The sequence below is a fragment of the Paroedura picta genome, chromosome 10 (genome assembly GCF_049243985.1).
Source record: "Paroedura picta isolate Pp20150507F chromosome 10, Ppicta_v3.0, whole genome shotgun sequence".
In the NCBI taxonomy this organism is placed as follows: Eukaryota; Metazoa; Chordata; class Lepidosauria; order Squamata; family Gekkonidae; genus Paroedura; species Paroedura picta.
Window position 1 is genome coordinate 27202292 of NC_135378.1, and position 17833 is coordinate 27220124.

General features: G+C 48.0%; 1 protein-coding gene across 1 annotated transcript in view; it reads left to right on the plus strand.

The window, feature by feature from the left end:
* Positions 1-14116, plus strand: part of SLC30A9 (solute carrier family 30 member 9) — a 30571-nt gene extending 16455 nt beyond the window's left edge. The window contains exons 8-18 of the mRNA XM_077301828.1: positions 999-1066; positions 2295-2397; positions 5471-5526; positions 6080-6215; positions 7867-7906; positions 8872-8943; positions 9836-9943; positions 10638-10803; positions 11175-11304; positions 12764-12877; positions 13777-14116. Coding sequence (XP_077157943.1) covers positions 999-1066; positions 2295-2397; positions 5471-5526; positions 6080-6215; positions 7867-7906; positions 8872-8943; positions 9836-9943; positions 10638-10803; positions 11175-11304; positions 12764-12877; positions 13777-13821 — 1038 coding nt within the window. The 3' untranslated portion in view covers positions 13822-14116. The remainder of the gene's footprint in view (positions 1-998; positions 1067-2294; positions 2398-5470; positions 5527-6079; positions 6216-7866; positions 7907-8871; positions 8944-9835; positions 9944-10637; positions 10804-11174; positions 11305-12763; positions 12878-13776) is intronic.
* The last annotated feature ends 3717 nt before the right edge of the window (positions 14117-17833 follow it).

Consider the following 17833-nt stretch of genomic DNA (forward strand, 5'->3'; position numbering starts at 1 on the left):
GTAGCAACCTAGCAGCCTTCATAGATCAGATCATCCCTCTAGGTCAGCCTTTTTCAATCTTTTGACTATGGAGGAGCCCCTGAAATATATTTTCAGTCTTCAAGGACCCCTGGAAGTGATGTCAGCTGGCCATACTTCCCTGTCTCACCCCCAGGAAGTGGTGGAACCATTTGTACCCTTTCCCCTTCTCTCACTCCCTTCATCCAACTTCACTATTACTAAGGTGGCTTTGGCTCATGTAGGCCAGAAAGAAGGGCAGGAGCTGAAAAGACATACAGTGTCACAACTGACTCCCCTCCACCTTTGATTTTTACACCCACGCTCTATTCACCAAGCCCTCTGGATGGGGGCAGATAGTTCCCTAGCTTGTGACCAAGTCCATTTAGGCAGGAGGGGAAAGGTCACAGACCCTCCTCTGGAGCTTCCATGGACCCCTGGTTGGGAATCCCTGCTCTAGGTTCACATCAGGTGAAAGATGAACTTTAAGGGTAAGGGCACAGTTTTTAAAGAAAAATGACTGCATTAAAGAACAGAAGAGGTTTGGGGTGAGCTTGTTCTCGAAATAGACAGTGGAGACGGACAGCAAAATTTCTAGTTCTCAGTATGGAGTTCAGCGTCCTAAGAATAATTGCTGTTAACCGCCCAGAGCCATAGGGAAGGGCGGTATTAAAATCTAAATAAATAAATAATAAATTAAGATAATAAATTAAGATTCTCAGCCATCCCACATCCTACCCACTGCATGCAAGGATGAGCATCAAGTTGTATGAACAATTCCTTTGAACCCTGGAAAGGGGGGCTGATTGTCAGTCTTCGGGGATCCCCTTCAGAATTATATCACTTTGCTTATGGTTTCTTATTTTGCTTATGGTTTTTTAATTATCAGGTTATAATTATAGTACGTAGAATTGCTACCTGCCTAACAGTATGCTGTCGAAGGCTATCTTTGCAGGCTATCTATTTTAAACTCTCTTTTTTGGGGTTTTCTTTTTTTCCAGCCGCGGTCCAGTGCCTCAGCTATTTTTCTCAGGGGACCGGGAAAAGTGGTGATGGTGGCCATTTGCATGTAAGTCCGCCCACCCCCAAAGATGTACGTTTTTGCATAATGAGATACTTAGCGATGCATGCAGACTGACTAAAGTTTGTGTAGTTTGATTCCGCAGAGGTGGATTTTGCATTTATATTCTGGAAAACCCAGCTGAAGGCATTTCAATGAAAGGGGAACCTGGAGGTAGGGACTTGGTCCCAAGGTTTCGGCCACAGAGAAGAGGGGGGGGGGCAGGTTCTTTTTTGAATGCTGAAAACAGGTTCCATGCACCGTTACAAAATGGCTGTCATGAGTGAGGTGGGACCAGTCACAAAATGGCTGCCGTGGAGACTTGCAAATCATCATGGAAGCTGCAGGCCAAACATCTTCCTATGTTGGAGGTGGTGAATTCAAAATGGGGGTCCATATGGATGACAAAGTCTCTTTCGGACCATGTGTTTCTCCGATGAAATGGCGGAAAGCCAGGATTAGCTCTGCGCATTAGGGAAGAAGTAAGTGGGTGCTAGGAAGTGCACTGGTGCCGCTGCAGCAAGAGCCACAGGTGTTGAAATGGACCTGACTTCTGAAGATTGGCAGTGCTTGCTAGAGTCATTATGCAATGGAACCAAGTCTGAAGGAATATCAGAAATTCCCTTTGTCTTTCCTAAATTATTGAAACACTGGGGTTATGGTGTAGCTGTCCCACCTCCTTGTTTTCAATTGATTATGTTTCTAGTAGATAGTTGCGTGCCCTGTTCAGGAGCAATTCATGGTGTCCGTTCAGTTTTATTGTCACAAACGCAGACGTAGTGCTTAGGAGATTTGGAGTATGCCGGGCTTGGAAAATCCCCCTCCTTTCCATTGATTGCTTTAATCATGGGGGTATCATTCATGTCTGCATTGGAATTAATCAGGTTCCCCCCTCTTATTCAGGGTTTGCAACCTGGGTCCCAGAGTGGATTTGCATACTCAGATAGCTAATATTGACCAGGTTCCTTCTCTCTATGTGTTGTACTGATGCAGATGTTGACACAATAGAAAGTAGACGGCAAGCCCTGGAGGTAGTTTGTACAGGAAAACTATCAGGAGCCCAAGACCTGGTTCCACCTCCTATCTGTAGTTTTACAAATGGCTCACCGTGGGTGTCATGTTGCCTGGGTTTCTATCCTCTCCCCCCCCCCCCATTTGTAAAAACCCTTGGAGAAGCTGGTGTACTGCATTTCACATTTCTGCATTTCCCTCACTTCTCCGTGTTCTTCGCTTCCAGAAACGGCTTGAATTTTTTCTTCAAGCTTCTCGCCTGGGTCTACACGGGTTCTGCGAGCATGTTCTCCGAAGCCATTCACTCCTTGGCGGACACTTGCAATCAGGTGAGCCCCCCCTCCCCTTTCCAATCCTGCCTTTTTGCATCCGGCAGTCTGTGGCCCTCTGCTGGATAGAGTTACTCCTCTTGGTCTAAATCCGCAGGCATCAGCTGGAGGGCGGACTGCAGAGGACTGTGCTCTTTGTGTAACTGCGGTCTACTTCCCATCAGCTGGAGGGCGGACTGCAGAGGACTGTGCTCTTTGTGTAACTGCGGTCTACTTCCCAGACTGGTTTCCTGCTTGTGCCTCAGTGCAAAGCCCTGTAAAGCATTAACTTTGCCTTGGCATATAAAGTGGAGGTTTGTCTGCAAAGATGCAAGGATGCCTGCCAACGAGTCTCAGCAGGGCCCGGCTCCCGTGTACAAATGCAGGTGTTTGTTTCATAGATTTTAGTAACCTGCCTCAAGCAAACTGATTTGCCATTTTGCTGTCCATTTTCCATGTCTGGAGGGTTCCTTCTGGAGCCATTCTCAGTTTGCTTGGGCTTTCACCACTCACAGCAGCCTTTCTCAATTTTTTTTTTTTACCATTGAGAACCTCCTGAAACATCCTTCAGGCTTTGAGAAACCCCAGAAGTGGCACGATCGTGCAGAATATGTTTGGGAAGCATAGCTGGGAACACGCCCCCCCAGTCCCCCGTTCCCAGCCCCTCCAGCCCCATCATTGGCCATGGGGGGAGGGGTTCGACATGACCATGTATGGTCACATCATCCGATAAATGTTTAACAAATTAAAAAAGAGTGACTCCCAACAATTCAGGAAACCCTCCTAGGGTTGCCAAGAAACCCCAGGTTTACACAAAACCCTGGTTGAGAAATATCAGGATTACAGACTTGTAAGTAAAACTCCACTGTGCAAAAAATGGTAGTTTATTCAAGCAGATCTCCCTGGACTTACATGGACGAATCCGACGAGTACAAGTCAAACCCCAGCTCTTACCCCAGCAGTTTCCTGCCTTTCCCAGACCGTTGAGATTCACATAACACCCAGACACAATAGTTAGAGATGCAGGTGCAAGACCTGGGAGGCCAGCCAGACAAGATAACAAGCAGCTACGGTGACCTTGGAGAACACCGCCTAATTCTAAGAGCGATACAGAAGACGAAATGGGAGTACATTTCAGAATGGATACACGTAGGTTCAAAGTACAATGATAAATCATGGCAGAAACCTTGGGGTTCTGACAGAGAGGCTGATCTACAGGCCTTGAGAAGAATACTTCTGGGGTTCCAGAAGGAACATGCTGTCCGGCCTTCCCTGGAGTTGAACAACTCCTGCTGGCTGCAAGGAGCATGTTGTGGCTTCCTTTCAAAAGTGTGTTGCACTTTTCCAAAGCAATGGCCTTCTGCTCCAAAATTACCCACTACAACAAGGGAAAAAAAATTCGTTTTGGGTCTGAGGAGCGTTAAGTGATGAGCATTTCATGTTGCGAGCCCTAGCTGCTCAGTTGTAGGAGCGAAAATGCTGACAGGTTCAGAGCTGTAGGATGACGGCTTAAAGCTGAGGATCTCTGGAAAGCTGTCTGCTCAGCTTGGCCACAATAAAAAGGGGGTCTCAAGTTCCTTAAAGGGAGATACCAGGATCTGCGTTCACTGACTTTGGCTGCTGTATATGAGAGAAGGCTTTGAAATTCGGAGCAAGGTGGAAGAACAGGCATAGCAATAAAAAAATACCAAAATAACACTTTCCTGGGGTTTTCAGTTTCATTTTGGAAGGCATCCATCTGCCTGATTTCCCTCCTAGATGTCTCCAATCCCAGCAGCAAGTGACACGATTCGGTGGTCGGGACCAGCCATGGTTGATGGTGCACGCTGTAAACTGGATAGTTCAGGGACCTTGTTAACGCAGTCCTGACACTGCGAAGATGAGTTTTAAGAAGCTTGTTTCACAAGGGCCCATGCACAGTCTCTCTATGGAAGCCTTTGTGAACTTTAGGATATTTTGATGAGGTTGCACATACATGCTGTTTTTGTGTGTTTAGGGATTGCATATGGCTGTAAAAAAACACAGCTTGCAAAACCAGGAATTTGACATTTTGCACATAGCTCTTGTGCACTCCTTTCTTTGTGAGGCCTTTTAAAGCCAAGACATGTTAAGTGGCTGGTCTCATGCTGTTGCTGGAGTTCTAAAACGACAGAATAAATTTGCGCTCAGAGTGTTTCAAAGGGCCTTCAAAACGGCAGTCTTCCACCACACATATGGTTGAGGCCAGGGCTGACACTTTTTGACCCGCCACTCCCTCTCTGTCCCATCCAACCCCGGGCAAACTCTGATCTGTCCTACCCCAGGTCTTCGTGACGGGGCATGCTTTCTGGATTATTTGTTACTCCTTTAAACTGTTTTAAATGTTTATGGTTTTACTTATTGTATGAATTCTTAACTGTTTTGAGCTGCCCCAAGAGTGTTGTTAGAGAGGGGTGGCCAAGAAAGAATAATAATAATAATATTTTGTTTAAGGAGGATGTTTTGCGCAGATTTGGGGAAGGGCTATTGAGATGCTGGAGCCTCTTGTGGCGCCGGGTGGTAAGGCAGCAGAAATGCTGTCTGAAGCTGTCTGCCCATGAGGCTGGGGGTTCAATCCCAGCAGCCGGCTCAAGGTTGACTCAGCCTTCCATCCTTCCGAGGTCGGTAAAATGAGTACCCAGCTTGCTGGGGGGTAAACGGTAATGACTGGGGAAGGCACTGGCAAACCACCCCCTATTGAGTCTGCCATGAAAATACTAGAGGGCATCACCCCAAGGGTCAGACATGACCCGGTGCTTGCACAGGGGATACCTTTACCTTTTTTTCTCTTTTAGCTAAACTCTCTTCTTGGCCTACACCAGTAGATTAAATTTGGTGGCAGAGTGCTGTCAAGTCACAGCTGACTGAACGGCGACTGTGTGGTTTTCAAGGCGAGAGACATTGAGGGATTGTTTGCCTCTGTGCCACGGCTCTGAATATTCCTTGGTGCTCTCCATCTACATATGAACCTGGGCTAATCCCAGGCATTACTTTAAATCTTCTGACAAGCAGTTTAAATTTTAAATTTTTCCATAGTCTTGGCAGACTCAGAAATTCTCCTCTTTTCTCTTTTCAGGCTTTGCTAGCCCTCGGAATCAGCCAGTCTGTGAGGATTCCCGATTCAAGCCATCCGTAAGGACTCTTCCCCCCCCTCCCTCCATTTAATGTTAATTTCTGAGGCTCTTACTGCTTTGGTCAAACTGATCACAGCCTTTGCCTCCATGTCCTTACTTCAGAGTGATTCTGATTCAGAGTGATTCTGATTTCATACCCTAATTCTTGACTACTGCTCATGCAAGAGCAGATGAAAAGCCCGCCAGTTTAGGCTTTTTCATTCAGCCTGGAAAGGCTTGTGCGGGTTAGCCGGACATGGCCTGAAACTCTCCCAAAGGCGGCACCTGATAAGCGGCCTGCTTTGAAAAGCATTCCTTAAAAAGGTAGAAGTTGGCTTCCTGCTAATTTGGGAGTGGGGGGTGGGGAAGCAGCAGTTTTACGACTGCAGTTGGGTTGTTCTTCCTGCTTGCTAAACATGTTCAGGACCTTCATGAAGCTCTTCTGGAGGACAGTTCCCAGTGGTGGTGTGTTAATTGTCCAGCTGCTTGCAAGCGAGGGGAGGGATGGCGTTTTCCCTGCTGCTTTTTCATTAGAGCTTACTCAAGTGCTTTTCCCCCCATTCCCCATCCAGATATGGTTTCGCAAACATGCGCTACATTGCGTCCCTGATCAGTGGCGTTGGCATTTTCATGATGGGCGCCGGACTTTCGTGGTATCACGGGGTGATGGGCTTGCTGCACCCTCAATCCATAGAATCACTGCTTTGGGTAAGCCGAGCTTTTCCTGGCCTTAATGCGACGGGGTGAGGCTCTGCAGTTCTGTCCCACGAATTGTGGCACCTTCCCTTGGAGTGAGAGGCCTTTGGCTGATGCAGGAGCCAGTTAACCCTCACTGAAGGCTTCTGGCCCTGGGGGGAAAGCATCTTTTGTACTGCAGATCTGCATAATCCAGCCCAAGTGCTTTAAATTATGATCTATGTCTCAGATTCAAAATTGAGATAGCATATGAGACAACCTAGCCACCTGGGGGGGGGGAGTGGTTCTCTAGTCCTTTCTCTGGGTATGTCTGACCCATGGGCACCTTGGTGGCTAGGGTGGTGTGGTTAAGCATGGCAGCTTCTAATCTGGCAAACCAGGTTTGATTCCCCACTCCTCCACATGCACCCAGCTGGGTGATCTTGCACTCCTCACAGCCCTGGTAGTGTTGTTCTCACAGAGCAATCCTGTCAGAGCTCTCTCAGCCCCACTTACCTCACAGGGTGCTTGTTGTGAGAAGTGAAGGTGATTGTAAGCCACTTTGAGGCTCTTTCGGGCAGTAAAACACAGGGTATAAAAACCAACTCTTCTTCTTCCCGAGTGACAGCACAAGGGTCTTCACTCTGTGTACGCAAGCCAATGTTTGGAAAATGCATAAGTGGACTTTCCCCAATTAACGTAGTTTAAGAGAGGTCTCCAGGTATTTTGAGCCTGGAGGCCCCTTTGGAATTCCGATACAGCAGTGGGGAGTACAGGCACAAGATGGCGGCCACAGGAGACAGACCAGATACAAAGTAGCTGCCACAGTTTACCTTCAGCAACACAATGAAGATTCCCCACGGTATTGTATCAGCTGCCGCCAAGGCAATGTTTTTAAAAGCCACACAGCCAATCATAAGCCTTGCTAGGGGCAAAAGCTGCACCTGGCTCCACTAACTTCCTTAAAGCCCTTGGTGCATGCCGGGAAAGGCGTCACAGGGAGCACATTGGGGACCCCGGTTTATAGTTTTGAATGCTGTACCTGTCCAGTCTGCAATAATGACTGTGTTCAGACCTCATGAGGAATTCGAATTAGAGGCTCATTGGTGTGCTCATGAACAGGACTTTGCAATACTCTTCTCATTTCCCTCTCATCTGGAGCACTTGAACCGATCGCTTCCCAGTTGGAAGTAGGCCTCAGCTTACCTAGCATGATGTCCAAATACAACCACCTTGTCAAATTTGGAGTGCCCCCCGTCCTTCCCCACTGCTGCTAGGAATTCTGAACAACCTGGGGGAGGAGATCCCATTTTGCTGGGTGTCACACCAGCTTGCTGCTTTCATTCAAGCTCTGCATGCAAGAAAAAGGGGGAGGAACATGGGGAACTGTGCAAGCCTGGCCAACAAGCTTTTCTCCTTTGTGGTGCCAGCAAACCTGTTTAAGTCATTGTTTTTGTGGGGCAGCCATAGGGCTGGATCCCACCATTCCTTGCTGCTAAGAGAGGAAGGACTTGGCCCTCCCATGCCCCCCCGCCCCTTTCAGCCCAGTGGAAGGTTCCTGAGTTAATGGAAGAGAGCCATTTGATCTGACTCACAGGAGGCTGCTTTTATGTTTGGTGTCAGTTTCAAGACTTTGTTGTTTTTTGTACATAGAACTAAATTCTCTCTTTCTCCCTTTTTTTAGGCCTATTGTATATTAGCAGGGTCCTTGGTATCTGAAGGAGGTATGTTGACTGCCATCACTTTGCCGTCTGCCTTTTTGCAAAACATGTGGACTCCTGCTGCCCAGTGCATAAGCATTTTCATGTTTCAAGTGTTAAGGCTTAGAATGCAAAGGGAACCCCAAGAGGCTACACGATGGCCTAAGAGTGTGTGTTTGTTTATCCTCGCATCCCTCTCTTCCCTCTGGAAGGTCCAGAGCTGCTTCCATAAGGCTCTGGAGGCCTCCCTTCCACTCGCTTATCTGGCTGGCAAAGGCTCAAATGTTAACAAAGCTGCAGCGTTAGTTGATCCAAGACTATACTGGCTGGACTGTATGGCAGCAGCACACTTTAGAGGCAGCGTGGTGTCGTGGTTAAGAGCAGCAGCCTCTAATCTGGAGAACAGGGTTGGATTCCCCCCCTCCTCCACATACAGGCAGCTTGGCCAGTCACAGTTCTCTTAGAACTTTCTCAGTCCCACCTACTCAGAGGGGGTGCCGGTTCTGGGAAGTAGAAGGGAAGGTGGTCGTAAGCTGCTTAAAGACACATGAAGCTTGCCAGATAACCATGGGCCAGAAAGCTGTTCCCTAGAGCTGTTCCCACAGAGTTCTCGTAGAACTCTCTCAGCCCCACCTTCCTACAGGGTGTCTGTTGTGGGGAAAAGAAGGTGATTGTAAGCCACTTTGAGACACATAAAACCTGCTGGGTGACCTTGGGCCAGTTGCAGTTCTCACAGAACTCTCAGCCTCACCTACCTCACAGGGTGTCTGTTGTGGGAAGAGGAAGGTTATGGTGATTGCAAGCCCCTTTGGGACTCTTTTAGGTAGTAAAACACGAGGTCCCCAAAAAGCTCTTTTTATCTTACTGATATGTTGAACCCATATTAAGGGACTTTGGGCTAGAAAGGGAACCAGAATGGATTTCCTGCTTCCCCTGTTGTCCCCTCTGTTTTGCTTCTTTGATTTTCCTGTCTTCATTTTGTTTTTTAGCTACTCTTCTTGTGGCAATCAATGAAATCCGAAGAAGTGCCCGGGCCAAAGGGCTGTCCTTCTATCAATATGGTATGTGCCCTTAGAATGGGGCAGGTTGCTAATTTTGCCTGTGTTTTTCTTCTTTTGAACGGGTGCAGTTAACCTTGGGGGGGGGGGAAGAAATCCTCTTGATTTCCTGTTGCTTCCCAACCTTGTCCCCTTGAATAGCAATTAGTATTGAGTGCCAGTCAGAAAGGCCGAGCAAAGGGGCCCCCTGTAGACTGGGGCTTCTGTGTTCCCGGGGGCCCCCTCCCTGCCAAGTTGGTGGGAAAGTGTTCTGTGAACGGAAAGATCTGCTCCCTGCTGTCTGATGATGAAGACAGAACTTGATCATGGAGCCCTCGGATTCATGGGATTCGGAGAGAGGAGCTTTGCTGAAAGAGGGCAGGCTAAGAGATTAGCACACCCAATCTTGGCTGTTCACTTGACTTATAAGTGCTGTTCTACCGTGGGAGGGAGGGATTTGGATGCAAGAAGGGAACTTGCCGTGTTGCTCACCCCTGCCCAAGTCCTTACAGTCCCCAACTTATTTGTAGCAGCTAAGGAAATGGCTCTTAAGTACTCTTTGTAGTATATATCCCCTTAATTCCAGTGACCTGAAGAAGTAAGTAGAAGTATTTACTGGGCTGCATCATGTCAGAAAGATCTCGGCATTAAAGTGTTACTTCTTTGCCTGTGTGTCCATGTCCCGTCCCCTTCCTCACCCCCTGGCAGTCTGAAATGTTGGGGAAGTGTGGAGGGCAGCTGTAGGAGGGTGAAATTGGCACCCTCATATACCCTCATCCCTACACACAGATCTCTCCTCCTAGTAAAGCATGTAGCAGATCCTTGTTTCTGTTAAGTGTACTGGCTTTCATATGACTAAAGACAGACATAGTGCAAGGCAGTCATGCATCGGCATAATGAGTTATTAATTGTTCAGTCATTCAGGCTCGTGACCCCAGTACGAATGTTGTGTTGCTAGAAGATACTGCAGCAGTTCTGGGAGTGATGTTGGCGGCTACGTGCATGGGTCTGACATCCTTAACAGGTGAGCATCTGCATCACATGGACCTTGGTACAGGTATTCCTGATTAAATGTGGGAAAGGGAGGGATTTCTACATACTTGGCAAACTACTCAGAGAGTCGAAAGAAACTGACTTAAAAAAAATGAACTAAAAGGGAAGAGACTGCCTCCCTCCACCCAAAGAAACTAAAATTCGCCTGAGGATGATTGAGCAGGCTTTAGGAGTCATAGAGTGTTGAGAGCGGGTGAAAAGGAAAACGCTCTTCTGTAAACCGCATTGAGCCAACAGGAAAGGTGAGTGTATAAATAGTTTCAAGCAGGGGTAGTCAACCTGTGGTCCTCCAGGTGTTCATGGACTACAATTCCCATGAGCCCCCTGCCAGCATTTGCTGGCAGGGGGCTCATGGGAATTGTAGTCCATGAACACCTGGAGGACCACAGGTTGACTACCCCTGCTTTAAAGAATAAATAAGGTTAAATAAATGCGGGGATGGGATAGTGGCTGTTTTCTTTGCCCCCAGAACCCAGGAGGTGAAAACTTCCCAAGTATCTCCCCTTCCCCCACGGCTCATTGGCTTGTCTCCTTGATTAATGAGATGGGTGGCTCCATCACTAAAGGAGTACGAGGAGGCACCACCAAAAAAGAGGAAGGAAACTCAGTACAGAGGCAAACGTACAAAAAGCTCTGTGTTTTTACTTCTGCTGTACATCCTGCAGGTAATCCATACTACGACAGCCTGGGCTCTCTGGGTGTGGGGACGTTACTGGGAGCCGTCTCAGCGTTCCTCATCTATACCAACACAGAAGCCCTGCTGGGGCGATCCATTCAGCCCGAGCAGTTGCAGAGGCTGACGGAGTTACTAGAGAGCGACCCTGCCGTAAGGTGAGAGCGACGACAGACCTTGTCGACCCCCCCCCCCGAGGACGCACCTGTGTTCAGCTAATGTGAGGGTACCAATGGATGATGTGGTGGTGGTAGTAGTGGGCTTAATGCAGGAGTAGTCAACCTGCGGTCCTCCAGATGTTCATGGACTACAATTCCCATGAGCCACTGTTTGCTGGCAGGGGATCATGGGAATTGTAGTTCATGAACATCTAGAGGACCACAGGTTGACTCGGTGGATGTTTCCTGTTAAGCTTCTAGGGAACTTCTATTTCTTAAATGAACTGTTTCTGTCGGACGGCCAACTTGGGTCAGTCCGAAGCACCTTGTTTTTTCTCGCTTCATCCCACCTCTCCAAACATTTCCCTCAGAGCAATTCATGATGTTAAAGCCACAGACATGGGGATGAGCCAAGTGAGGTTCAAGGCAGAAGTAGACTTTGACGGACGGGTCGTGACTCGGTATTACTTGGAGAGACAAGACATTGAGCAGCTGCTGCAAGTATGTTTCGGAGATACGCTGTCAATTTCTCTTGGTTTTTTGAACTGCATGTTTCTCCTTCCCCTTGCGGAAGGAAGGCCCCCCCCCACCCTCATTGAGCCCTATGGGGCTACCAGGGGCGGATTAAAGACGAAAGAGGTCTATTAGGGCAGGGGTAGTCAACCTGTGGTCCTCCAGATGTCCATGGACTAGAAGAAGAAGAAGAGTTGGTTCTTATATGCCGCTTTTCCCTACCCGAGGGAGGCTCAAAGCGGCTTACAATCGCCTTCCCTTTCCTCTCCCCACAGCAGACACCCTGTAAAAGCTGGCAGGGGCTCATGGGAATTGTAGTGCATGGACATTTGGAGGACCACAGGTTAACTACCCCTGTATTGGGGGGTAGAATTAGGTTATTTTGCTGCAGAGTATTGGATGGTTTAAGGTTGATTGGTTGGATTTTAGATGGTTTTAAATTGTTTTATGGGTTTTATTGGGGGTTTTATGTTCATTGTTAGCCATCATGAGCCTCCGTGGGAGTTGGCGGGATGGATGGATGGAAGTTTGCTTTGTCCTGGATGCTTTTTATTTTGCACATACATTCCTACGTCCTCTCGTGTTCATGGGCGGCAGCTGCAGAAAACTGAGTGACGTTTGCCACAATATTCCTTCATTTTTGCTTTAAAATATTAAAGCTTAGATTCTCCAGATCCTGCGGCTTTTCTGCACCTGTGCAGAATCCCTGGAACTCTAACTACATTCAGATTTGTATATACGACTCTTCTTGTACGTATCCTGTCTAGGATAGATATTAAACTGATCGTCCTGCTTGTTTTCTGCCTCGTAGTTGGTAGGGGGATAGTTGTTACAGGTTGGTTGAAGTAGTAAACAAGCAACAGCGGTGGCCTCTGATCTGGAGGACTGAATTTGATTCCCCATTCCTCCACATGCAGCCAGCTGGGTGTCCTGGGGCCATTCACAGTTCTCTCAGAGCTCTCTCAGCCCAACCTACCTCACAAAGGTGTCTGTTGTGGGGGGAGGAAGGGAAGGCAGTTGTCAGCTACTTTGCAAATCCTTTGGGTAGCAAAAAGAGGGGTACAACAAGAAGTGTTGGTTCTTACATGCCGCTTTTCTCTACCCAAAGCAGCCCTTTCCTCTCCCCACAACAGACACCCTGTGAGGTGGGTGAGGCTGAGAGAGCCCTGATATCACTGCTCAGTCAGAACAGCACTATCGGCTGAGACAAGCCCAAGGTCACCCAGCTGGCTGCCTGTGGGGGAGAGCGGAATCAAACCTGGCTGACCAGATTAGAAGCCGCCGCTCCTAACCACTACAACACGCTGGCTCTCCAAACAATCCAGATCTTCTTTGTGGAGCTCAGGTTATGTTCTATACGTTTTACAAAAAACAAACAAAACAGGGACAGTGACTTATTTGTGTTCTGTGTCTCTCTCTGATCCTTTTGCCCTTCGTTTCATGACAGGAAATCCAGCAGGTGAAGACTCTGGAGGAGCTAGAGATTTTCATGCTTAAGCATGGCGAAAATATTATTGACACGCTAGGAGCCGAAGTTGACCGACTTGAAAAGGAGCTAAAGGTAAAAGGTGGCTGGTGGTCAACTAAACGTTTGCCACCCATTATTCTCAGGAACATTCACTACTTGTTGTAATAATTGGGAAGCTCCAGTGCAGAAGCAGCTACAACAGGGCCTTGAAAACTTGCCTTGATCTCCCGTGCTTAGTTTTGCTCTTTGGTTTTGGGGCATAACCCTCTGAGGTGTTCTCCTGCACCAAGCCTGCCATATGGGCATAGAAATGCTCCAGAGCTCCATGAAAGTAGTAGCTAAATATGCCTCGGTTAAGGGGTTATATATTTCAAGCAGGCTTTCTCAACCAGGGTTTCTTGACAGCCCTGGAAAGGTTTCTTAAATGTGTGGGAGTTATTTAATTTCATATATTTCTTAAATTTGTTAAACATTTATCGGGTGATATGGTCATACGCAGTCATGTCGACCTCCCCCCCCTCCCAAATCGGCCAGTTGTGGGCCTGGAGGGGGTGGGAAGGGGAGGGGCCCCAGGTGGGCATGTATACAGCCAGGCCTCCCAACCATATTCCGCACAATCACGCCACTCCTGGGGTTTCTCGAAGCCTGAAGAATGTTTCAGGGTTTTTCTCAATGGTAAAAAAGTTGAGAGAGGCTGGATTTAAAGTGTACAAGGGTAAGTCAAAAAGTATAGCAACTAGGCTTTCAGTTCATACATGCACAATTTCATCCCAAACAAAATGTTTATGCCAAACAGAACAATTTTCTCAAAGGCCCACGGGATGTTCGCATGCAGCTGGGGATCCCCGGCATCTGGGGGTACGGCATGTAGGGTCGTGGGAGGAGGGTGAGATGTGAGCGCTGCCTTTGGCTTCCCCTGGCTTTACTCCTGCAAGCAGAGGTCAGAGAGCAGGACTGAGCTGCTATTAAAACCCCACCTCCTTTGGTTGTAGCAACGGAATCCAGAGGTGCGACACGTAGACCTGGAGATATTGTAAGCTCGGCAGCCGTCGTCTTTGGAGAGAGGCCCCTTCCGGATCGGCTTGGTGGAGGAGGCAGGGCAGCGTCTGACCTGGCCAGGCTTCTGAGACTCCGCGTCGTCCCATCCTCCCAGTTCCTTGGAGCCAGCTGCTGTTCCGAAGAGCGAAGGCTTTCGTAGAACTGGATTCCCAGGACAGCTGCTCTTGCCTTCCGTTCTACTTGTGGATCTGTAGTGGAGATTGAATTCCAGGGACTATATACTTTAAGTTATTGAAACGTCACTTTCTGAAAATATAGTCTCTATATATTTGCTGTTCAGCTTCCATTTGTGAATCAGTTTGCACATCCTGTTCGGCTGCTATTTCCTAACATTAGTTAGAGATTTGGGAGCCTTCCTGCCTCCTCCCTCCCCCCCCCCCCCCCCTTCAAGACTGCAGGTCGTTCTCAAATCCTTATCAATCTGTGCCGGCTCTTAGCCTTTCTCTGGCTCTGTCTGCTCTCCCCTGTTGCGTCAGGGAGGGGAACCGGTGCAAGGGCTGTGCCATGGAAGCCGACATGGTGGGTTACGCTGCGGCTTCCTTTCTCTTCTGTATCTTCGTTTGCTGTATCCACCCGACGACTTTGCCCCTGCTACCTTATCCCCTGATCCACTACATGGCACTGAAAGATACGAAACAAACTAGCTAAAAATTTGAATCCAAAGGTGCTGTTTTGTTGCAGGGACTTCCGTTGGCGGTGGAGGAGGAGAATTTTGGCAGATGTTACCCCTCCCACTGCAGACCCGCTTTGTTCCTCCTCCCCGGGCAAACTTTCAGGGCGGGGCATCTAGTGGGAAATGGGGCTGTGCCATTTCATGAGCTTGAGATCCACCCTGTGCTCACTCTGAGCATCCCTTCTCTTTTCAGCATGTCTACACCATCTGCTACGTCAGTCGCAGAGGCAGCAGGGAGGACTTGAGCATTCTTTGAAATGCGTCAGAAAGGCTTTAAAACCCTGCCCCCCTCTCTTGTTTGAGAAATGCTGGGTAGCTAGTTCTGTGCTTTCAGGGGGGGGGGGGTCTTCAATGCGTGTTTCTCCGGGTTCAGCATGCCGCACAGCCAAACGCTTTGAAACGGCGGGGAATGGCAAATGCCGCGTACGTTAATGCTACGGGCCTACCATTTGATGACAGAAACAGTAAAAAAAATCTGATGGAGCAGCAGCTAAATTGAGCTCTGTGGGATCCCAGTCAGGATATTTAATATGTTTGTACCTGGCATGGCTGTCACATCTCTCAGCGGTTAGATGGGCTTGAGAGCCTGAAACTTCTTGGCTGTGAGAAATAAAACGGCCGTCTTGGACGTGGGAGTTGCCTCTGGTAACCTTCGAGCCAGGGTTTCCTAATTTTGAAGTTTCGGTGTTAATTAAAACGGGACCTGTGAAAAAGCAGGAATCCAGATTTTTCGGCTTCTGAGACAATCCTGAGACCGTTTAGTTTGGAAGATCCTAATATAAGACAGAGGAAGTGTCACCTGGTGGGAAGAGCTCTGAGGATTGTAGCCTTGGCTAAAAATGAGCCTCCACCACTCAGCCCAGGGGTGGTCAAACTGCGGCCCTCCAGATGTCCATGGACTACAATTCCCAGGAGCCCCTGCCAGCGTTCGCTGGCAGGGGCTCCTGGGAATTGTAGTCCATGGACATCTGGAGGGCCGCAGTTTGACTACCCCTGACTCAGCCCTTGGGGCCAGTTCCCATGTAGGCACGCCATTTGGTTGCTTAAGGCTTGACGTATGACTGGACCTTTTGAAAGGCACCAGAAGAAGGGGGGGGGTCATATGCCTGTGTTCTGTTTAGGGGGTGCTCTGTGATAGCTCTTTTGGGCAAGGAAGGCTGCTATCCCAGTGACGAGAACCCGTGTTTAAAACGAGCTCTTAGTAACTGACGGGGCAGTAAAAAATCCACTTTGCAAACAAAACATGTAAAGCACTTTAAGAATCTTTCAGTTGCTTATAGGGGGTGAAATTGTATCTCAAAGGTGGATCCTTGGAGGTCTTCCCAGTAGGGCCGTCACCTTGAGAGCAGCGTGGCCCCGTGATGTCCTGCCATGGGATGCAGCATATGCCGATGGAAACGCTGGTGGAGACGTAAATGTCAGCTGCCGGGTTTGTAATACTTCAAAATGTCACTTTTGATCTAAGTAGAGCTTAAGAGAGCATGTTGTCTGGCAGTTTAAAGACTGATAGCATTTAAGCCTGGTAACATTCCAAATTCTAGCATTTAGAGGTTGTTGTATATATTGTAATTAGTGTAACTATGACTTTGTTACGGAAGTTTAAAGGTGAAGGAGCTACTTTTTGAAGTCCTGATTTGACCAGGGCAAGTGCTAAATACTTGCAGCTCCCTCCTCTGTATGTGTAATTATTATAAATATCCCATGTCTTGCTATGCAGTTACTCTGAGGCTGGAGCAATTGCATTTTGAGTAATGCTCACTGTAAACTAGTCATTTTTTGTACACACCAAACTTCTGTATGCACGTGAGTTTCTTTCGTGTGCAAATGGTTCTCTGTTCATTCAGATGGGCATCTCGTTGGGTATGCGTTGGATCCCTTCTCTGGTCAGGAAAGGGGATGCCTGATTGTGCTGTTACAGTTCTGTGCGTACTTGTGGAGTAAGCGCCACTGAACATATTAGGACTTACTCCAGAGTAGGCATGCATAAGATTGTACTGTTAGTCGCTTGGCGATGTAATATGTAACTATTTCCAGGCAGGCAACCTGGTGGGGAACTTTTTTGTTTTTTGGGGCGTCACATATTATTTACATACCTATCGATAGGCAAATTAGTAACTCTTATGTACAAGGCTGTCTCGGAGCTGCATCTTAACTAGAAATATAGCTGCAAGTAAATGATTAAAATACATAACGAAGAAGGCAGATTGTAAATACCTGTATAAAGCTACAACTTCAGTAGGTACTCTGATCTCCTTTGTCATCGTAAACTGATCTTGTCTTCCTAAATGAAGGCATCTGTGTGTCCCTGTATGGTGGTGACCTTCAAATCTGTGAAAGTGGAACCGGTGGTTCTCAAACTGTAGAAATTCCCTCCTGTGGACATCAGATGTCTGAGGGCATAACATGCTAAGATTTTGATGGAGGTAGAACTTTCCTCTTTGTACCAACCAGGATGGCCAGACTGAGCGTCCTGGGCAGAGGGCCCTCCTGATCCACATGTGGTTTTGGAGAGAAATGCTGCCCATCATCTTGCTCTGGCCCAGGAAGAACTGCTGCAATGTTTTGATGTCTTTCGGTGGGCGGTTTTAGAGAGAAGTGAGCGATGTCTCGCTGGGTTTGTCTTCTGAGGCCAGCATTTCATTACTTTTGCCATCACTTGATCCTCATCAAGGTCAGTTTGCTGGGTGCAAGTGCACGGTTAGCAAACCATTCTTAGGTCCTTGACTGTGGAACAAACTGTTGGCAGAGAAGCATTTCAGGACGGGGGCAGACAAGTTCAGAAAGAAAAACACAAACCAGACTGTAGTGCGGATGTCAGTTTTCCTCCCTCATCATCACTCTTTTGACATAAATGGATCCAAATAAACAGATCCAAATCTCTCTGAATGAAAAAAGAACAACGTTCTTACGTAAGGAAAAGAATGCATGGTTCGTGCAAATGCTAATAATATTTGGGCCACACTGGATTGTTGGGAACATTGGTAGTGATCTGTAGGGTAGTTTTTGGAAGCATATGCAGGGCTATCAAATAACCCTGATTTTGGTAGTTCATTTGCCGTTGACTAGACCAGGGGTAGTCAACCTGTGGTCCTCCAGATGTCCATGGACTACAATTCCCATGAGCCCCTGCCAGCAAATGCTGGCAGGGGCTCATGGGAATTGTAGTCCATGGACATCTGGAGGACCACAGGTTGACTACCCATGGTCTAGACTGCCTCTGTGTTGGCCAGGGAGAAGACTCTTTGGCACTTAAGTGTCTGAATTGGAAAAAAATGCAACTGAGGTTCAGTCTACCTCCATCCGTGCCAGTCATCCTT